The sequence below is a fragment of the Pyrenophora tritici-repentis genome, chromosome 7 (assembly GCF_003171515.1).
Source record: "Pyrenophora tritici-repentis strain M4 chromosome 7, whole genome shotgun sequence".
NCBI classification, from domain to species: Eukaryota; Fungi; Ascomycota; class Dothideomycetes; order Pleosporales; family Pleosporaceae; genus Pyrenophora; species Pyrenophora tritici-repentis.
In genome coordinates, this window is record NC_089396.1 from 2,725,886 (window position 1) to 2,747,117 (window position 21,232).

Below are 21,232 nucleotides of genomic sequence, written 5' to 3' on the forward strand. Positions count from 1 at the left end.
CCAGCTACTCGGGAGTCTCTACGTTGAGCAGAGTGCTCACAAGCTATCCTCATCGTTCACTAGCAGTATATGCCCCCAACAGCAGTATACAGCAGGGACAGTAACCTCTCTAAGGCCTTTGGATAGGATATATCGAAGCTTAAGACTCATTAATCGACGCGGAGGCAGGCGGTATTATTCAGTGGATGGGCGTTGTAAGGTAGGCGAGACGTCTATTTTAAGAAGTAGTCAGCTACGCTCTGCTAGGTATATTGAAGCTGTAAGAAGCAGCTATCCTGATGACCCTAGAGGTCGTAGACGAGGATGGAGATGGGCTGTACTTACCGGAATCGCTAGGTTGCTCCCACGCTGTGAGGTTGTACAACTGCTCAAGGTCGTGATCTGAGAGTTGGCTTGTAGCTGACGTCGGCAGCTTTATGCCAGCGGCATTCCAAGCCCGTACACATTGAAGCGCGGCGAGTAGTTGTGACCCAATCTTGCGCCGTCGCGGAGCAAGTAGATCTCCTAGTTCACTAAACATGCGCTCGCACTCGCAACTGCTCGCTGGAATACTCAACACGTCAATCGCAAAGCGTGAGAGGTCGGGATACTTAGACTGAAGCTGTACCCAGTACTTGATAGGGTTGCCGTCAACGTTAGGGCTGTTGTGCTGCTTACTCGTCCACTTTGGCTCCAATTTGCGCCACCTGTCGTACTCATCTGTGAGCTCATCATCGTCCTCGCTATCGCTTATGATGTACGAGATAGCCTCGTCAATAGCGCCGTTATCACGCTCTTTTGAGGGCTTTGTTGGAGGAGTAGAGGTCGTATACTCTGCCCAAAGAGCACGAAAGTCAGCCATACAGGCGACGAGCCACTCAGGCTTATCACGCCACGCCTTCTCGCAATAGCGTCGATAGTACGGGTGAAGAGCGCAGGCCGCAAAGTACGCGGGTGAGTCGTCGAGTTTACTGTAGTAGTCGTTGAGCTTCTCCCACGCTGCGCGAAAGTTGATAGAGATGTGATCTTCAGGCGCCTCGCGCTGCTCAAAATCAACCCTCTCGTACTGCCGGAGACGCTGCTCAAAGCGCCCCATAAGGAACTCAAACACTGGTATAACCTCGTATATCGCACCGAAACGGCCACATTTGCCTCTGCCTTCAAGGCGCTTTGTAGCATCTTTCAGCGGCTTCAGCACCTCAATATACTCAGTTATAACAGCCCAATCAGCAGCTGTGAGGCCCTTAGATCTCATCCAAGCAGGCGCCTGGGGCTTCTTGTTGTTCTTCGTTCGGGCGTGTGAGTCGGCAACGCGCTGCTGTTCCACGTAGAAACAAACGTAGGAGTTGAACGCGGGTTGTAGTAATACAGCTCTCTCAAACGCTGAACAAAAGGAGTTCCAGCGCGTAACGCAAGGCTTTACAGGCTCGAGTATTTGGAATTTAGCGTCGTCGTCGGCCGGTAAGTCCTGCCTCGCGAGGCGCTGAAAGTTCGCGAACATGTCGTACTGTTGTGGCGTTTTGATGTAGCTAATAACGTCTATAAGCGTGCCTAATGGGCCCTGCTTACGCCACTCGTTGAGGTATTTCTCTTCCTCCTGTACAGCGTTAGAAAGCTTCATTGAAAAGAACAGGTAGACTTACAGCCAAGTTCTCGTCGTTGTTAAAGGCGTCCTTGTTTGAGCCAAATATAATCGACTGGCCAACTAAGTTGATTGTATGAGCGCTACAACGTAGCCGGCGATGCTTAGACTTAAAGCCAAACTTCGCTCCAAGGGTCGCGATAGCAGTGTCGTTATTGAACGCGTTGTCGAGCATAAAGTAGCCAACGTTCTGCGCAGTTATATTAAACTTCTGCAGAGTTTCAGCGACACAATCAGCTATCCTGTCGCCAGTATGGGCACCTGAGAGCTGCGGCAGGTCAATAGCAACGTCCCTAAGGTCGCCCTCAGCCGTGGCAAAGTGAGCGACAATACCGAAGAAGCCACGCTTGCCACCTTTAACGGTCCACCCATCAAAGCTTATATGTATCTTGCTCGCCGCGCAACGCAGCTCATCGACGACCTGAGGCTGCATGAAGTTGTACAGCCTCATCACAAACTGCGCAACGCTTGTGCGACTACTCCAGAGCGCCTGCTCAGCTTCAGGATTCGCGAAATGTATCATCCTGCGGAAAGCTGGATCTTCGAACTGGCAGAGGGCGAGGTTGTTGTCAACAAGCCAGCTAACAGCTGCTATTCGAAAGGACTGTACGTCGAAGTTTCCTATCTCGTTCGCAACCCTTTGGCTAACGCCGAAGCCGCCCTTCAGCATCATTTCTAGCGATTTCTGGCCTCCAAGAAGCTGCTGAGGCGGTTGCTCGCCAGCGTTTGTTATTCCATGATCCCTATTTAGGTGCCTCGCAGCAGTACTAGTTGCCTCCGTCGTCTCCGCAAAGCCAGCAGTCGCTGCTTTACGCTTGTGACAGATGTGGCACAGCCAGAATATCCTGTTGGTATTACTGCGGAGAGTAAGCCGATAACCGTAGTTGTATACCCAGCTTTTCTTCTGCTTCTGTGTCCGAAGAGGCTTCATATACCGTGGCAGGCGACTCCAGTTAATGCCATCAAAGTTATCGGCCATACGCGGGTCGAAGTCAGGCTCTGGCTCGCCTTCATCTACCGCTTCAGACGCCGCTGCAGCTACCTCAGAGGCTTCAACAGGCGCGACAATCGCATCTTCGGGTATAGAGTCGCGCAACTGCATCTCGAAATCAACGCCTTGGCTCGCGGCCAGTATAGCTCGACGCGGCGACGTTGGCGGAGTCTCGCGCTGTGTATCCTCGTCGATAACGAAAGGTTGAGATGGCTGCGAAGCTTCGATAGTTATAGGCTGTGATTTACTGCCTTTCTGGCGTTTTGAGCGACCAGCGGCGGCAACAGGAGCGGCAGCAGGGCGTTTACGAGGATGCCTAGGGTCTGGCATAATAGCAACGGGTAGCACTAGGAATAGAACATGTAGAGAATTGTGTTAATCATTGTGCTACGGGAACTAAGATCTATATCTCCGCCGGCTAACGTTGTGGGCGCTATGCCCTGTACGTACTAGCCTTTAAGTGAGAGAAGATGGGATGGAACCTAGGTTATACCAAAATCTACGACTTCACGTTCTACGATATAGCCAGGATCAAGCCTATCAAGCTCACCAATCAAGCCTGCTTGATGGGCTTGATTTGCTTGTACTTTTGAGCAGTCTGGGCTTGATTTGGCTTGATTGTATTCACTCAATCAAATCAATCAAGCCCATCAAGCAGGCTTGATTGTTGGCATCTCTGCTGTCTTCGAGACCATCTTATCTAGCTATGAGGAGCGCGTAGAGTCCTACAGCGGCGTCAATTACGACGAACCTGGCGCGCCAGAGGACCACATTGCCATCAACCTCCGCGCTGCTTGGGCAAAGGCGAACGAGTACTACATTAAGCTTGATGACTCCCCCGCCTACTATGCTGCTACCTCTCTCCATCTAGCGTACAAACACTACTGCGACAACGCGTGGAGGGATAAACTAGAGTGGTTGGCAGCAGCGTAGTCGGCGTTCTAGGCGCTTTGGGGCACGTACAAGGACAACCCAGCGCCGCCGCCAGCGCCAGCAGCACCTTGGGCGCGTGTAAACAACGACCTCAACGACGCTATCGCGTCCATGATAGAGCCTCATCAAGGCGTTAGAGTTTCTAACGATTTAGATAAGTACACGCGCTGGAAACTTGAGCCCTGGGTCCCCTCTGTCGACAATCCAATTACTTATTGGCTCTCACGCCGCCGCGACTACCCCAACCTTACGCGCCTCGCGCTCGACGTCCTCTCTATACCCGCCTCTAGCTGTGACTGTGAGCGGATGTTTAGTGAGCTTGGCGATCTTTTGCGGCCAAAAAGGAGGAAGATCTCGTCACAATTGCTGGTAGCAATACAGTCAGTACGCGCTTGGTTGCGGGTCGGCTTTGGTGTTGAAGGAGAGACTGCAGAGTCTCTACTTAGCGACGAGGCAATTGATGGCATGTATAACTTGGGGGATTGGCACGATAGCGAAGCCTGATTTGTATGTAAAAAAGTAATCAGTTTGGATAAGTTACCTAATCAGTTCAGTTCGAGCCTTGCTAGAAGACAATTCAATCAGTTTGTTAAGATTTTTCGGCCTGCTTCTTGCAGTTCAATTCAAGCCAAGGGTTGCAAACTGACTGAACGGATTGTTGACATGTCTGCGTGTAGGCGGCTCGATAACTTGTGTAGGCGGCTCTGTAGGCGGATCCGGCGTACTTTCTGGCAGCTCTATCGGCTGGGTTGGCTGGCTGCCGTCACCCAACAGCGCCTTGAGCGTAGGTTTGCGCGTACGTTGTGCTCGCTTGAAGGGAGTATCAGCTTCTTCGGCAGCCTCGGGCTTGCGTTTTGCTAGTATAGAGGGCATGGATAAGGCTAAAAGTAAGCCGGAGCCGCGAGAAAGTAAGGTGTTGTTTGTCGGCTGGGCAAGCCAGTCTCCATGCATTCACTTCTCACCAGTTAGCTCTCCTCTTATAGGACTAGCTCCTTCTGCTTAAGGGCTAGCCTCCTCTAGGCAGCACCCCGCACCATATAGCTAGCACTTCGCGGTTCTCAATACAACAACGATACAAACAACGATCAAAGTCCCAAAGGGAACACCAAGAGAAATCTCGAGCGCGTTCTACTCACTTAAGCTAGTACATGGATACTTCAACTCCTACCTTAAGAGATTCAACAAGAGAGACTGCAACCTATGCACATGCTACAAACCACAAACGCCACAGCATCTACTTCTAGAATGCAAGCAATACAAAACACACAGAAACACACTCAGAGAAGCAATACAACACAGGCCCCTTACCCTCCCACTCCTCCTCCAAACAAAGACTGGCATTGAAGCTACTATAGCCTTTATTGCAAGTACTAGGATTGGCACGAGAAAATGGCACCTTGGGCAAACCACCGAACAGACAGACACTGTATAAAACTACAAAAACAATATTTCCTTATCCAAAAGAGCCCGCTGCTACATCTCTTTCTATTCACCACACTGCTCTTTAGCACCCGCGCCAATGGAAGACCAGCTCTGAAATTGGAGTACGCAAAACACCACCCAAATTGTACAAGACCCATAGAAACTCCACAACGACCATCATACATAGAACGGCTTAGCCAAAGTCCTACATAGTCACCGACTGATACAGGACTCTAATGGAAATATAATATAATAATAATAATATCCTAGGCTCCACAGCCTTTGTGAAGATGCTGCTTGAAAACGGTGCAGACTTCAATGCTACAGACGATTGTGGCCGGACGCCACTACGCGCAGCATCCACCGAAGGCTACGAGGACATAGTGAAGATACTGAGTAAAAAAGAGGCTGAGGACAAGAAGGCTAAGGCTGGTTCTGGAAACAAACGTGATCGCAGTTCACGTAACAAAAACCTCATGATAAAGAGAATGCGCCCAAGAGAAGGAATGTGAAGGGCTGAAACCTTGATTGATAGTACTTGGCCTGTGGCGTTCGTTGTGGCTATGATAGGCTAAGAGCCTCGTTGCTGTGGGGTCCCTCGGTGGAATTCTCGGAGCTTCGTCAGCGCTCTAGAAATCGCTGGAAGCTTCTCGAAGACAGCACTACTGGACATATATAAACTCTGTGACGGTTCATGGGGTAAGGACATCCTAGGTGCCACGTGTTGGCGATATGGTTCTTCCTCTTACTGATAAGCACCTTCTACACCTATCCATGTCACAGATACGTCATGTAAACAGACTAGTATGATGGCCCCATAAAAGGCCATCACCACAGCAGAACAGAACATGTCACGGTTTGGGGTCTCTCCTGCAGTCGCAACTCACATTTGTAATGGAACGATGCCTATTTGGGACTAGCACGGTTGACGTCACCCATCTACACAAACTTTCCATAGCTTGTACAATACAACCTCAGTTCAATCCTTCAATTCTCCGCACATGCGCACTGTTCACTCCACCGCAACAGATTCTGAGTCGAAATACCGTCTCTACTTCGAGCTACTGCATCGAAAGATCACTGAATACCACCTTGAGGCTCGAGATATATACAATATGTGTTGAGAAGATGTAAGGTTCAGTCCAGGTCGGCGGGGATGAGGCTCGTGGAAGTAAGCCCGAGCAGAAGGACCGACGCGGAATGATGATCTGTCATGTAAATCCCCAGATCATCATGATAATAAGAAGACAGAACAACAGCTCTTAGTGTAGTTCAATCCAATACGTGGTGACCTAACATACCTCTACTCGGTTCCCTATGGTAGTCATACCACCAGAGGAGACCTTGTTCCAATAGGTTATGAGCCCGGTTGCCTAACCCAACGTTATTGGTTTTAAACACCTAACCAAGTCACGAAGGACTTAGATTCGAGAAGGAATCAAAAACACTCACCCAAGTCACGAAGGACTTAGATTCAAGCAGGAATCGGAAAAGAGAAAAAGTCGTGTACAACGCGGTTGACACGCAACCATACTTACACACACCGTCTCCACGCTCGAGAACCGATAACGACTGCACCACCCGCAGAACATCGCCCGCATCGCCCGCATCGCCCGCATCGCCCGCATCGCCCGCATCGCCCGAATCAACCGCATCACCCGCACAAGATGGCTGCAGAGAAGGAAGAATGGAAGATCCCCCAGCTCACAGCCGAAAACCACGATACTTGGTTTCGCCGAAACAAGGTCAAGCTTAAGGGGAAGAAAGTCTTCTATGTCTGCGAGAAAAATCTGGTACAGCACTGTCAAATAGCAACAGCTAGTAGACTAACGGAGGCTATGGAAGAGTTGGAAATTGCTGAAACAGACAAGCATACCAAGATCCGCGTCAACATTGAAAAAAGAGACAAGTACCTAGAAGATGAAGCCACTGCAATCGATCTCTTGTTTCGGTCGCTTAGCGAGGATGACCAAGCCCTCATTGACGAATACGATACTGCCTTCCAATTCTGGGCCTACCTACAAAAGAAGTACACCCAAACTGACGCCACAACTGCCAACATATACATGACTAGAATTCAAACGTTCACATTTAATCCCGGGAACACGATTGTTGGATCATGGGAGAAGCTAAAGGACTACCGACGTAAACTTGTAGCAGCAGACGCCGACACCAACGGAGCTTACAAGGACTCTGCACTACTACTCGTTCTTATCAGATCACTTCCGAAAGAATTCAAGACTACGATTGACACCTTAAACGCCCAACTTAACCTCACGGTTGAACAGAAACTTAAGTTTCTGGAAGAGAAGGAGGTTCGAGACCAGCAAGACGCCAACGAAAAAGCTCTTCCAGCATTCCGAAAGACGGAGAAGTATGTTCCGCCTTACAGGCGTCGAAATCATAAGAACTCGCCACTATCGTCTGACTCCGAATCTGGTGCCAAATTCACGGTCCAATGCTTCCTTTGTGATGGAGCCCATGGCGTACGAGACTGCCCAAGACGTGAGAGAGCTCGAAAGCTCCTTAAGGAATACGACGCTAAGAAATCATCTAAGCTGCTCGTTAAGACACCTAAGCAAAGGAATTCCCACAAAAGGACTGGCAAAGCATATGGAGCCGAAGAAGTCAATTCAGAGTCAGATGAATTATCTGAGACCTCAGACTCCGAACCCGAGGAAATTGAGACATGCCGTCTCTCAAAAGACATCGTCGGTAAGGCCTCTCCATCTACCTGGGCTGCCGACACTGGCGCATCCTCTCACATGTCTGACCAACCCTCATTATTTAGACGAATGATTAAGATCAAACGAAGAGTCGTTCGGGTTGGAGGGGGAGAATTATATGCGGACTGGAAAGGAGAAGCTCAAGTGGTGTGTAAGGATGGATCGTCGACATGGCTGTCAGAAGTACTGCTTGTACCTAACCTTGGAGTCAATTTGTTATCAGGAAGAAGAATTTGCGCAGCAAGCCTGAAGGGTCGTTTCAATTCACACGCACTATACTTCAAACTAGGAAAGAAGGTTATTATTGAAGCAACTATGGACGACGGCCTCTACGTAGTGTCACACATTGCCGATGGATACCAAGAAACAGCATTTCTAGGCACGGAACTCCATGCACCAGTTAAGAGCGAGCTTAAGGTTAATGAAAAGGAGAGATACTTGCTGTATCACAGACGCTTCGCACACCTAGGACCTGCAAAGATTGCTAAACTCCACGAAGTTACAACTCTCCAGAAGAAGATTCAAGTTCCAGAGAAGATAGAAATCTGCGAAGTGTGTTCTCTGACGAAAATGAAGAACAGCATCCCTAAGCAGCTGAGAGAGCATAAGGCCACGAAGCTAGCCTTAGTACAGTTTGACATTGCAGGACCCTTTCCAACATCTCTGCGAGGAAACAGGTGGTTCCTCCTTATTATTGACAGTTACACGCGAAAAAACTGGGTTATCCCGCTGAAGAAAAAGGGAGACGCACAAAGGGAACTCCAAATCTGGAAGACCTTTGTAGAACATCAAACTGGCGAAAAGGTTAAAGCTGCTGGAACTGACAACGCACCAGAACTTCTACAGCAAGCCGAGGAATGGAGAGTTACACAGGGCGTGGAAATTCAGCCTACAACAATTGCTTCCTCACACCAGAATGGACCAGCTGAGCGAAACATCCAAACCGCTGAAGCTGATATGAGAGCAATGCTGAAAGACGCTGGTTTACCAATTGAGTTTTGGGATGAAGCTGTCGAAGCAGACGCATACCTGCGAAACCGCACAAACACAGGACCCACGATCAATGGAAAGCAAGTCAGTCCTGAAGAGGCATTCACAGGAACGAAACCATCCATTGACCACATCCGTGTATGGGGGAGCAAATGCTATTCTTACATCAACCCCAAAACGATTCCAGCAGACCAACGACATGACAAGCTCGTGGACCGTGGCAGAGTTGGAGTATTCATGGGATATTCTGAGACAACAAACAAGCAGTTCAAGTTCTATTCGCCAGAGCTTGGATACACCTCAAGGACAAGCCGATTATCAGTGGACGAATACACCCCTGGAGGAAAAGTTGAACTACGACTGCGAAACATACCAGCTGGACCACAAGGGACGCAGAATACGATGCCAGACCGAAAACCAAGAGGAAGACCTAGGAAGGATCTGGAATCATCTCCTGCAGAACCAATGGAACCACCTCCTGCCAAATCAATGGAACTATCTCCTGCAGAACCAATAGAACCATCTCCTGTCGAACTAATGGAACCATCTCCTGTCGAACTAATGGAACCATCTCCTGTCGAACCAATGGAACCATCTCCTGCAGAAATAGTGGAGCCAGTTCCCGAGAACCCAATAGAACTGTCGTCGGCAGAGCTAACTCCCGAACCAGTTAAGCGTCACAGAGGAAGACCAGGGAAGCTAACGACTATTCCCCCTACTGCACCATCTGATGAGCGGGTTCCTAATCTTGTGGACGAAGAGGGACCCGAAGAACCGTATACCCAGTCTGTACGAGAAGAGGAGGCTCCACGATACTTCACCAGACAAGCCAAACGAAAGAGGTCTAACGAAGAGGTTGTTGAGGACGAGAGATTTAGCAAGATCGTTAAAGCTATGCTAGCCCAAGCTGGCCTTATAGAAGAGCAAACACGACTATCTGAGAAGGCTTTTGCAGCAACCGAGATCGCAGGAATCCAGATCCCCCAGACACACGAGCAAGCTATCAACGACCCAAAGTATGGAAAGCAATGGAAAGCAGCAATACTTGAAGAGATAATCGCGTTAATGGAGAATCGAACCTGGGAGGAAGTTCCAAAGCCAAAAGACGCGAACATGGTTGATTCAAAGTGGGTTTTTACAGTCAAAACAAATCTCGACGGGACTGTTGAGAGGTTTAAGGCACGCCTTGTGGCAAGAGGTTTTACGCAAGTACACGGAACAGACTACAACGAGACTTTCGCCCCGACAGTTCGCATGGACACCTTACGTCTGTTTATGGCCACTGTCGCAGCGGAAAACCTAGAATGTTTTCACTTTGACATCAAGAATGCTTTCACAGAGTCGCATTTGAAGGAAGAGATCTTTCTTAAGCAACCCCAGGGAGTAGAAGTTAAGAAAGGATACGTCCTTAAAGTTCTCCGCAGCCTATATGGACTCAAACAAGCTGCTCGTGACTGGAACTTGTTAATAAAGAAAGAACTTCTGGCATGGGGATTCGTGCAAAGCCTTGCCGACCCGTGCATGTTTATCCACGAAGAAAAACAACTCCGTATCCTCGTCTACGTTGACGACATTGCTGTTGCCGCAAAAGATCGAGCTCAAATTGATTGGTTCTACAAGAAGCTTTCTGGAAGATTCAACACCAAGAACCTAGGGGAGATTCATAAGATCCTTGGAGTACGAGTTACGCGAGACAGAAAGCGCCGCACAATCTACCTCGATCAAGAACAGTACATACACGCAGTACTTGACAAGTTTGGAATGTCTAGCAAACAACACAGAGACAAGAAGATTCCATCCGCAGATTACACGTCATTTAGGCCAGCCACTAACAACGACACCCGAATCGACATCACTGAATACCAGCAAGTGATAGGGAGCCTTATGTTTGCTATGGTTCTTACACGCCCAGACATTGCATTCACCCTCGGAAAGCTAAGCCAATACATGAGCGATCCAGCAGAACATCATGGCCATGCGTTGAAGAACCTGCTACGATATCTAAGGTCGACAGTAACAATGAAGCTACGCTACGGACCAGGGGGAGTACACTCGCAATTTGTCATCTACTCTGATGCTGACTGGGCAAGCGACATGGTAGACCGAAAGAGCGTTTCAGGGAGCACTGCAATGTTCTACGGAGGTCCAATATCATGGTCTAGCAAGAAGCAACGGTCTGTTGCAACGTCAAGCTGCGAATCTGAATACATCGCACTATCAACATGCTGTAAGCAAGGCCAGTGGATTGCTCAAATGTTCAGAGATCTTGGGTTCCCAAAGTACATTGGAAAAGACACCAACAAGGTCCAGATGCTAGGAGATAACCAGGGTGCCATTGCACTTACAAAGAACCCTCACCTTCACGAAAGATCAAAGCACATCGACGTCTGTTATCATTTTATCAGAGACCTAGCAGAACAAGGTAAACTCGACGTGGCCTACGTGCCAACTGTAGATATGGTGGCTGATGGAATGACAAAGCCGTTGCAGCGAGTCGCATTCGAGAAATTCAAGAACCAATTAGGAGTTGTCCTTAGACCGGACCTGCCCTGAGGGGGAGTGTTGAGAAGATGTAAGGTTCAGTCCAGGTCGGCGGGGATGAGGCTCGTGGAAGTAAGCCCGAGCAGAAGGACCGACGCGGAATGATGATCTGTCATGTAAATCCCCAGATCATCATGATAATAAGAAGACAGAACAACAGCTCTTAGTGTAGTTCAATCCAATACGTGGTGACCTAACATACCTCTACTCGGTTCCCTATGGTAGTCATACCACCAGAGGAGACCTTGTTCCAATAATATGGATGAAAAGGGCTTCTTAATTGGCTTAATAGGTAGAAGCAAGAGGATCTTTAGCAAACGCTAATGGGATAAGAAAGAGGTTAGAGCATCTCTCCAGGATGGATCACGCAAGTTTCTGACACTCCTGGCCTGCTGCTGCGCCGATGGGAGCTCATTGCCTCCAGCCCTCATCTACGCAGCTGCAAAAGGAGCTATACAATCAAGTTGGGCAGAGGATATTAAGGCAGGAGAGCATGAGGTCTTTATCTCATCAACTCCAACAGGCTGGTCAAACGATAACGTAGGCCTAGCTTGGCTTGAGCAGGTGTTTGATCGCTGTACAAAGTGTCGCCCATAGGGCTTATCCCTTGGCTCCTTCTTGGGCAACCAGGCAGCCACCCATTTACCCGCTAGTACCTTTACGGCCTAGCTCCTTCACTCCATCTTCCCACTGCGCATATAGACCTCTTTCCAATAGCTCTAATACGACATGATTCTCCCCAACCTTGACGCTTGACAAGCCTTAACAATGGAAGATTCAGCCTTACCGAGTTTACTACTACTCGTTACGCCATCTTTATCTTATACCCGCCGCTGTAACGGGCTGAGCCCTAGGTCACATGACTAGGCCGCTGGCCTAGTCGCTTCCTTCCTTCTATCACTCCTTCCCCCAGCAGCCCGTGCACCGTGCACCGCGCGCCAACCCAAACAAAGCGGGATGGCCGCCCACTTCCTCTTCTTCTCTTCATCTCGACTGTAAATAGCATCTGGATTAGGTAGCTGGAATACAGTACCTACAGACCGTTCACAGCCGCTTAGTTCGAGGATGCGTATAGATATGTTACAAACCGGCTATACCTAGCTGCGAGAAAGGAGCGGCCTAAAGACCACAGTCCGCAACAATCAATTAAGTGGGTCCTAGAAGGTTCAGATTGGATTGATTGATTACCGCTTTAAGCCTAGTAGTTACCTATAGGAGTTTAAGCCCTACCTAGATAGGTAAGTGGGTCTAGGAGAGTGACCGGATTGAATTGATTGTTGCGGAGTCTACTAAAGACGAATGAACGGTAGGTGATTGTATTGGATAACATAGACGTAGAGACCCTGTTTCCCTCGCGGACGCACCGGCAAGACGAGGCAGAGATTAACGTTGATACCGACACCGACACCGACACCGGTACCGACACCGACACCGGTACCGAGACCGACACCGGTACCGATACCTAGAATTAGCATCCGGCTTTACCGGCCTCTCTAAAAGTCCGCATTAGCAATTTCCCGCCAAAGGAAACGTAATAACGTCGGACACAAGTGAGATGCTCACACAAGTGAGATGCTCACACAAGTGAGATGCTCACTCTGCCAAGCCCCCACCAAAACTACGACTGTTTACGACAGTACAGCACCGTACAGCACCGTAGTTAGAAATCATAATAGACTATTCTTCTCAGGATCTATCACTTCAATTTGCTTACAGGTGCGCGAATTGTGCCCAGTCTCGCCGCAGCGTCCACAGCGCCGTTGCGACGGCTCGCCCACCTCAACGCGCGCCCTATGCTTCGCCTTCTTCCCATCACTACGCGCCCCAAAGTCCTTTAGAGCGGACAGTCGCTGACCGTCCTCGACCGTAAGGGTCCCTCCCTGCTGTACTCGCTTTCTTTTGTGCGATTTACGTCGCGTGGCCGCTTCGTTGGCCGCTTCAAGCTCAGCGTTGCGCTTAGTCATTAATACCATTGAATGTTGATGAAGGTGGAGAAACGTGTGTGAACTTGTTGTATTGGAGCTACGGGAGGAGGGAGAATATCTATGGTGCGCGTACGGAGCAGCTGACTAATCAGTGCCTGGCCAATCAGAGCACGGGAAGCCTGATTCACCGTGAATACTAGTGAAGGCTCTCACCGCGTCTCGACAAATGTGCCATCATCTCTGCACCTTTTGTGAACCTTTCAAGCGCCTCAACCATAGAAGTTGGTGAGCTATTTATATGTCTCTGAATCCTCTCTCGAATCAGCTTCGATTGCGACCCAAATTCTAGGGTGTTGCTTGGTGTTTGCGACTGCCAGGGACCGTCCTCGTCGGTCTGTGATGGTGGAGTACGCAGGCGGATAATAAGCTTCAACATCACAGCTTCTGGGTTAAGAGGGACTAATCCAGCGCCTCGGAAGCCTCCTAGGATATTGCTCTTCGTAAAAGTAGCGTTAAAAGCAGCAATAAAGCATGGTAGAAACTCTGTTTAGCGGCGCGAGTGGTCTTGTTGCGCATCAGCTCCTCGACTTGGCAGCCATATGCCTTCTTCAACGGCGCAAAACAACCCACATCAAGTGGCTGCAGCAGGTGCGACGAGTGTAGAGGCATACATAGTGTAATAATGTTCTTCTCCTCACAGAGCCGGTGGAAATCGGTTGAGTTGTGGCTCTCATGACCGTCGAGAACCAGTAGACGACGGTGCCCAACGGTGCTCCCCTCCGTATGCCTGTCAAAGTGCTATAGTCACTCTACCCCAAGCTTGCTGTTTTTCCAGCAGTTCTCAGAAACCCCAATAACCCAATCCTGCGGTAGGTCTTCTTCTTTGTACCAGGTAGATAGGTGGTGCTTGCCCTTGAAGACGATAAAGGGTGGGATGGCCCAGCCGGTCGCGTTGATGCCCTGGATGACCGTCACCCACTCTCGGTTGCCCTGCTGCACCGTCTTTGACCGTCCTCGACGCTCCGCTGCTGTGACTACCCGTCCAGTCGATATCTGGCCCATCATAAATATCGGGGAACTAAGTGGGCGAAATCGTTGTTGTATTGAGAACAGCGAAGGACTAGCTATATGGGTGCGGGGTGAAGCCTAGAAGAGGCTAGCCCCTAAGCAGAAGGAGCTAGTCCTATAAGAGGAGAGCTAACTGGTGAGAAGTGAATGCATGGAGACTGGCTTGCCCGGCCGACAATAAAGCCTGTCTCGTCAAAGTTGTAGATGTCTTCATCTGTGATGCTATACTTGGCTTTTATGCTCTCTACAAGCTGGAACCAGCTTCTGATAATCGTAGGATCTTCGCAGAGGGCTCTCTTGTAGTCTTATTTTCGATTGAACTTGACTTTAAGCTCAGGGCGACGCTTAACGAATGTCTTAGCCCAGTTCTCGCCAACGGGGTCGCGATGCCGTTCAGCGAGCAGAGAGTCGGTCATATCTCCTACGGCATCGAGCCGGGGCGGAAATCCTCGTAAGACTGGGTCAAGGACATGCTGGACAATTGTCCCCTCTTCTGTCAGAAGAAGCTTCATTGATTTAGGCTTGCAATCGCGTCTAGGTCGCATTCCAGCGAGTCGACTACTAAGTGTTGATTGAGAGACGTTATAGGCAGCTGCCGCACACCGATGGGTAAGTGTCGCGTCTTGTTGAATAGCTTTAATTGCAAGTTGTATTTGATCTTCGTATAAGCTCTCTCTTGCGTTGTTACGTTGTGGCATAATACGATAATTATCTGAAGGTCTCCTCTGGTGGTATGACTACCATAGGCGACCGAGTAGAGGTACGAAAGGTAACAACGTATTGGATTGAACTACACTCAGAGCTATTGTTCTCTCTACTTATTATTATAATCATCTTAGGACGTACATGACAGATCATCATTCCGCGTCGGTCCTTCTGCTCAGGCTTGCTCCACGAGCCTCACCCCGCCGACCTGGACTGAACCTAACATATTCTTAACAGATTCAATTGTTTGAGCTTCAGTGCCCACGCACAAGCAGACAGACTAGCAAAACCTGACTTATTGCCACAACTAAATTACTTCACCTAGGCTTAGCTAACCCCTTCTCTTCTTATGAGTCCGCCTCGGTTTCTTCAACGCTACACTCTGCCAAAAGTGTATCTAGCCCCCACCGCAGCTGCAGTACCAACTGCCCGCAGCCCACACGCATCGAGGTGCTGCACCAGTACCGCAAGGCCCAAATCGGGAGCAGTCGCCACACTGCTGTTCAGCTGTGTTCTGTTCATAAGATGTTAGTGCTAGCAAGAGGTGGTAGGGGGCTAGCGAAGGATTCTTTTGACGTACTTGGGGTAGGGCGCTCGTCATAGAGACGGTGAGTGCGAGAAGCACAGCGACGGTCTTAAAGCTGAACATAGTTGTGGACGTTGTCGGAGATGTTTTTGATTGTTTTGGTATAACTATCGTAAGAGGGTGGTTAAAGTCTTGGGGTCTTCCAAGAGTGGTTTTTGGAGAAAAGAAGTTTGTTGGTTGTGGACTAAATTCTAGTGGCGCGGTACTCCTTTAAAGACCAGTTGGTAGATCTACCAAAAATGTACCGTAAGTACGTAGGCCTCCTGCTCCCGATACGGAAGTTGTGGCGAGAAGGACAGCAAGATTCGTAAGCTTACGGAGGTGCATTTCAAAAGTCTTTTCCCACCCCCTGGTCAGCGCACGGAGCAACTACAGGGGTGATTCGGCCCGATACAATTGATTTCAATCAGTCCTACGTACATTTCTGCCCTCCTTGTACTCGTTTCCTCCCTCTAAGTCAATGATCTGTTTGATATGGATTGGAATACGCTCAATCCAGGCTGTTGACACGGCAAAGGTGTCGAATACTAGCGTCGTTGCAACGAACAAAGTGTATAGTATTTGATTAGTAGTGAGCAAGAGCTGGGTGGAGAGATCTCCATATGTACAGGTGCGAGCTGAGCGGGAAGCTTGGTCTAACTAGTGGTCCAAGCTTCCGGCCCGGAAAAACTCGCTGGGCTGGCTGTACGCGCATGTCCCGACACAGGCCTGTATCTTTGTCGAGACGCGGTGAGAGCCTTCACTAGTATTCACGGTGAATCAGGCTTCCCGTGCTCTGATTGGCCAGGCACTGATTAGTCAGCTGCTCCGTACGCGCACCATAGATATTCTCCCTTCTCCCGTAGCTCCAATACAACAAGTTCACGCACATTTCTCCACCTTCATCAATATCTATGGTGCGCGCACGGAGCAGCTGACTAATCAGTGCCTGGCCAATCAGAGCACGGGAAGCCTGATTCACCGTGAATACTAGTGAAGGCTCTTACCGCGTCTCGACAGATATTCTCACTCCTCCCGTAGCTCCAATACAACAAGTTCACGCACGTTTTCTCCACCTTCATCAATCTTCTCTTGAGGCAGCTCATCCCAGCACTGTTCCCACGCATGATTAGCCTGAGCTCTACTCTTATTATTATTATTATTATTGAGAAGCTGACACTATTAGTAGTAGTATGACTACCTAATAGAGCGCTCTCTAAGGCACAACGGTAGTGGTGGTACGACTCGTATTGTTGACTAAGGAGCTATTCACACGTTCGTAGATCCGCGTTGCGTGCAGCTGCGTCCAAGCTCCCCGCTAGGACCCACCTGCACGTGTCACCAATCATGTGACTACTCCTCCGCTTGATACCACCAAGTCACTTACGGACTGTATTCTCAACACTCCCCCACAGGCCTTACGTGACTTGTTCTAGTGCCCTTCATCAGTAACTCCCAGCATCTTCTTAAACCTTTCAAAAGCAACTCTCTGCAGTGGCTTAGTCATTCCGTCGGCAACTATCTCGTCAGTCGGAATATAAGAAATCTGGAGCTTCTTCTGCTCAGCTAGGTCTCTAATAAAGTGGTAGCAGATGTCAATGTGCTTAGAACGTTCGTGCAGATGCGGATTCTTCACCAGTGCAATCGCTCCCTGATTGTCACCGTACATCTGGACTGTGATACCGTTCTCATTGACGTATTGGTGCAGGCCGAGATCTCTGAGTACTTGAGCTGCCCACTGTCCCTGCTTGGCGTACATGGCTTGTGAGATGTACTTAGACTCAGCACTTGAGGTTGCCACTGACTTCTGCTTCTTTGCTGCCTAAGAGAATGGTCCTCCATAGAACATTCCGACTCCCCCAGACATGCTCTTCCGGTCTGTCTTATCGCTTGCCCAGTCAGCGTCGGTGTTATCGGGGAACTGAGTGGGCGAAATCGTTGTTGTATTGAGAACCGCGAAGTGCTAGCTATATGGTGCGGGGTGCTGCCTAGAGGAGGCTAGCCCTTAAGCAGAAGGAGCTAGTCCTATAAGAGGAGAGCTAACTGGTGAGAAGTGAATGCATAGAGACTGGCTTGCCCGGCCGACATGGGCGGCTACGCTAGCGTATGATGTCTTGTTTTGTTGGGTGTTTTGGGTGTTTTGGGTGTTTTGGATGTGTTGGATAACAAAAAGGCCGACCTTCTTGCTACAATAGCATGAAGGTATATATAGTTGATAGTCTGACACACCCCCCCAGATCGTAGCAAATGGCGTAGATCTGCAAGCTTTTCAAGGTTTTATTACATGTTCACCGCAGTACGACATGCCCTATATATTCTGCTGCAGGGCTTTTCTAGGTTTATGTGCATGTTCACCGCAGTACGACATGCCCTATTTATTCTGCCATAATCTAGCCTCTACGTCTGTGGCGCTAAACGACTGCCGCATAGCTGGCGCAGTGTTTTTGGAATGTCTTTTTTGATGATGTCGGGTGTACCTCGCTTATGGTCACCCACCCTGTCAGCAGACCGTCTCGGCTCTGCTGAAATGGAACAAGCGGTTCCGGGCTCATAACTGTCAGATGTGGGAGGACCAAGCAGACATGAGGGAGAAGGTTGTTGTATTAAGTGAGTAACAGAGAGCGACTATATACATGAGTAGCGAGCTGAGTAAGCACGCACTAGTGGGTCATGTGAGTACATCATTCACAGTGTACTTAGTGCACAAGGTGCCAGGTCTGACATAAGCGTTGCAGTCTGGTACGCAAGCTGTGCTGTAAACTTCTCAGTCATTTGCTGCGTAACCCTGCCTAGTTTCGTAAAGTCTCTAAAGACGTCCAGTAGTTGTAGTAGTTTGTTTTGGGATAGATGGGATTCGGCCATAGTAGATGCTTGTAGAATTAGGTCCCTTGCCCAGAAAATTGCTTGGGTTGAGTCCTTTGCTCTTGGTTTCTTTTCTTGGCTGTTCTGGAATGGGTTTCTCTCTCTTGTAGTTATCTCTGGGGAGAATGCCGCTGGTCTTTTATTTAGTGGTGGCTGAACAATTAACCTTGGTGTTTCTTGGGTGGTCTGCTCGATGGGTGTTATTATTATTATTATTATTCCATTAGAGTCCTTTTTCAGTCAGAGACTATGTAGGACTTTGGCCGAAGGCCGTTCTATCTTGGTTTTTCTAATTTACATGGTTTTCTGGTATGGTTCGCTAATATGGTTTTTGGCTTTTCTACAAAAGATAGCTTGTATCTGTTTGTTGCCAGGTGCTAAAGAGCAGTTTGATAAGTAGAAAGAGATGTAGCAGCGGGCTCTTGTGGCAAAGGAGAGAGTTGTGGTTTTAGTTTTATACAGTGTCTCTCTGTAGGTCTTCTGGTGGCTGTCCTAGGTACCATTTTCTTGTTCCTATTCTGGTGCTAGTGATAAAAGCTAGGGTTGCTTCTATACCTATACTAGTGTGGAGTAGTAGTGGTAGTGTGACTGGGCGATGTTTGATTGTTTGTAGGAGCGTTTTTCGATGGTCTTTGTATAGATGACAGTACAGTAGTAGGTGTTCTGGCGTTTGGATGTTTTGGCAGGTGCAGCGATTAGAGTCTCGTTTCTTAAATCTCTTTAGGTAGGAGTTGAAGTATCCGTGTCCTAGCTTAAGAGAGTAGAAGGCGCTAGAGGTTACTCTTTTCGTGTTCTGTGGCATTTGGATGGTTTTGCTGATTTTAAGAGGGTATTTGGCTGAGTAGGTAGCTTTGTTTAGAGCGGTTGCTCTTGCTTTGTATTTCTCATACTCTTGGCGTTGTTCCGTTTGTTGTATCCTTTTGATTGTCGTGCCTAGGTAGGCAATGCTCTTTGTTGTTGATCTGGGGTCCTCTTTGGTTGCTTCTTTTGCTAGGTAGTCTGCTCTTTCGTTTCCAACTATATCTGTGTGTCCAGGTGCCCAGAGTAGGTGGATGTTTGCTTGTTTTCGTCGGATCGTATTTGCCGCTTTTAGACATCGGAGTTGCCAATGCTGTCCTGGGTTATCTGATAGGTTTTTAAGCCTGTAGATTGCTGCTTGGTTATCTGCGTAGACCTCAAATTCCTGGTCGGTTGTAGCGTTCTTTGCTGCGTATTCGAATGCTCGTGTGATCCCTTCTAGTTCGCCGTTGTAGACTAGCTGGTATTGTCCGATATTAACTGTTTCTGAGTAGATCTCTTGCTGAGTTGAGTTGTAGACTGCTATCCCAACTCCTATTCCTTTTCCTTCTTGTGTTTGCGAGGCGTCTGAGTATATTGTCGTGTAATTGTCTAGCCTTGTTTTAATGTAGGCTTGGTGCGCATTTGCCTCCTCTTCTTTGGATTTTTGAGAGACTGTTACGGTATAGTTTAGAGTATCCCATGGCCTGAACCGGTATGGGATAGTCTGCTCTGTGTCTCTTTTGTTGTTTTTAGGAATTGCGTTAGTAATAGTTTGTAGCTGTCTGTGCTGGTTTGGTTTCTTTGAGCGTTGGAGATTCGTTGATTGGATCCGAGTTATTGCCTTTGCAATTGGATGGGTGTTGGCTAGCAGGTTTGCTCTGCTTGCGTAGTTCCGGATAGTTGAGTTAAGCCTAATTGCTGGTGGTAGTAGGCTCGCTTCGAGGCTTGTAGGAACTGTTGGTGCTGTTCTAAACACTCCTAGAGTTTTTCGACAAGCCAGGTTGTGTAGTGACTGTAGTTTCTTTGTAGCGTAGGGTTGGTTTTGCCAGTATATTTGTGCTCCGTAGTCTGACACGCTAGTTACACATGCTAAGTATAGTTGTCTAATAGCGTGTGTTGATAGGCCGAGTTCAATGTTCGCTAGTCTTCCTAGCCTGTAGAAAGCTTGTCTGGCTTGGCTTACACGTATAGACACATGTGATTTGAATGATAGTCGGTTGTCTAGATAGATACCTAGCCACTTGACAGTGTCTTTGTGTTCTATCCGGTCGTTGTTTGGGAGTATGAGGGCTCTTTCTATCCTCTCCTTCTTAGCGGTGAAGTGGATTAGCTCTGTTTTGGATGTGTCGAAGATAATGTCTAGCTGCTCTCCCTTGGCAAAGAGTGTAGCTATCTCTTTTTGCAGTGCTCTTATGTTTTTCTTTAGAGAGGTTGATGAGGTAGTAAGAGATAGGTCGTCGATATACGATAGTTGAAAGCTTTGTAAGGCTGGGAATAGGTCTCGGATATAGATAAGGAAGAAGATTGGTGATACTGGGCTGCCTTGTGGGATGCCTGCTCTAATCTTGCTAAATTCTTCAATCTTATTATCGAATGCTAGTCTTAGGGTCCTGTTGGAGAGAAAGGATTTCGCCCAGCAAATTAAGCTAATTGGGAGTCCAAGTTTCTTAAGTCGGTCTAGAAATCGGTTGTGTATGACGTGGTCAAAAGCTCCTTTGACGTCCACGAACACTGTGGAAGTAATTTGGCCTTGCTGTTTTTTGTGTTGAATCTGGTCTACTAGGAGGAGAGCGGCGTCTATTGCAGATTTCTTGTTTCTACCTCCAATTTGTGAGGAGTGTAGGAGGTTTGTGGTTTCTGCTAGACTAGCTAGTCTTTTGGCGATAATTCTCTCTAGTACCTTCCCTAGGCTGTTTAAGAGAGTAATTACTCTATAAGCTTTCGGGAGAGAGTAGTCTAGTTTGGATGGTTTTTTGAGAATTGCTCCTGTAGCTGCTTTCCAGCACCGAGGGTGGTATCCGTAATTAAACAAGATTGAGTAGGCGATGAAGAGGATCGCTGGGTTGAACTTAAATGCAGCGGTTATAATATCTTGAGTAATAG

General features: G+C 48.5%; 8 protein-coding genes across 8 annotated transcripts; 3 read left to right on the forward strand and 5 right to left on the reverse strand.

Annotated features, from left to right (window-relative positions):
• Positions 1–270: 270 nt before the first annotated feature.
• On the reverse strand, positions 271–2,942 carry PtrM4_134550 (Dimer-Tnp-hAT domain containing protein; the record flags this gene model as incomplete). Its single annotated transcript, XM_066109194.1, has 3 exons — positions 271–275; positions 325–1,576; positions 1,623–2,942. 3 exons carry the CDS (start codon positions 2,940–2,942, stop codon positions 271–273), a joined length of 2,577 nt encoding a protein of 858 aa, XP_065961186.1.
• A 140-nt stretch (positions 2,943–3,082) lies between these two features.
• On the forward strand, positions 3,083–3,545 carry PtrM4_134560 (uncharacterized protein; the record flags this gene model as incomplete). Its single annotated transcript, XM_066109195.1, has 2 exons — positions 3,083–3,195; positions 3,317–3,545. The coding sequence occupies 2 exons, from the start codon at positions 3,083–3,085 to the stop codon at positions 3,543–3,545; spliced, it is 342 nt and encodes a 113-aa protein (XP_065961187.1).
• A 111-nt stretch (positions 3,546–3,656) lies between these two features.
• On the forward strand, positions 3,657–4,049 carry PtrM4_134570 (uncharacterized protein; the record flags this gene model as incomplete). The annotated part of the gene is made up of 1 exon (XM_066109196.1): positions 3,657–4,049. The coding sequence occupies one exon, from the start codon at positions 3,657–3,659 to the stop codon at positions 4,047–4,049; it is 393 nt and encodes a 130-aa protein (XP_065961188.1).
• A 41-nt stretch (positions 4,050–4,090) lies between these two features.
• Positions 4,091–4,418, reverse strand: PtrM4_134580 (uncharacterized protein; the record flags this gene model as incomplete). Its single annotated transcript, XM_066109197.1, has 2 exons — positions 4,091–4,110; positions 4,193–4,418. 2 exons carry the CDS (start codon positions 4,416–4,418, stop codon positions 4,091–4,093), a joined length of 246 nt encoding a protein of 81 aa, XP_065961189.1.
• Positions 4,419–6,805: 2,387 nt separating this feature from the next.
• On the forward strand, positions 6,806–11,236 carry PtrM4_134590 (uncharacterized protein; the record flags this gene model as incomplete). Its single annotated transcript, XM_066109198.1, has 1 exon — positions 6,806–11,236. The coding sequence occupies one exon, from the start codon at positions 6,806–6,808 to the stop codon at positions 11,234–11,236; it is 4,431 nt and encodes a 1,476-aa protein (XP_065961190.1).
• A 2,717-nt stretch (positions 11,237–13,953) lies between these two features.
• Positions 13,954–14,633, reverse strand: PtrM4_134600 (uncharacterized protein; the record flags this gene model as incomplete). The annotated part of the gene is made up of 3 exons (XM_066109199.1): positions 13,954–14,295; positions 14,352–14,481; positions 14,539–14,633. The coding sequence occupies 3 exons, from the start codon at positions 14,631–14,633 to the stop codon at positions 13,954–13,956; spliced, it is 567 nt and encodes a 188-aa protein (XP_065961191.1).
• A 664-nt stretch (positions 14,634–15,297) lies between these two features.
• Positions 15,298–15,571, reverse strand: PtrM4_134610 (FUSC domain containing protein; the record flags this gene model as incomplete). Its single annotated transcript, XM_066109200.1, has 2 exons — positions 15,298–15,429; positions 15,503–15,571. 2 exons carry the CDS (start codon positions 15,569–15,571, stop codon positions 15,298–15,300), a joined length of 201 nt encoding a protein of 66 aa, XP_065961192.1.
• A 1,348-nt stretch (positions 15,572–16,919) lies between these two features.
• On the reverse strand, positions 16,920–17,246 carry PtrM4_134620 (uncharacterized protein; the record flags this gene model as incomplete). The annotated part of the gene is made up of 1 exon (XM_066109201.1): positions 16,920–17,246. One exon carries the CDS (start codon positions 17,244–17,246, stop codon positions 16,920–16,922), a length of 327 nt encoding a protein of 108 aa, XP_065961193.1.
• Between the last annotated feature and the right edge of the window lie 3,986 nt (positions 17,247–21,232).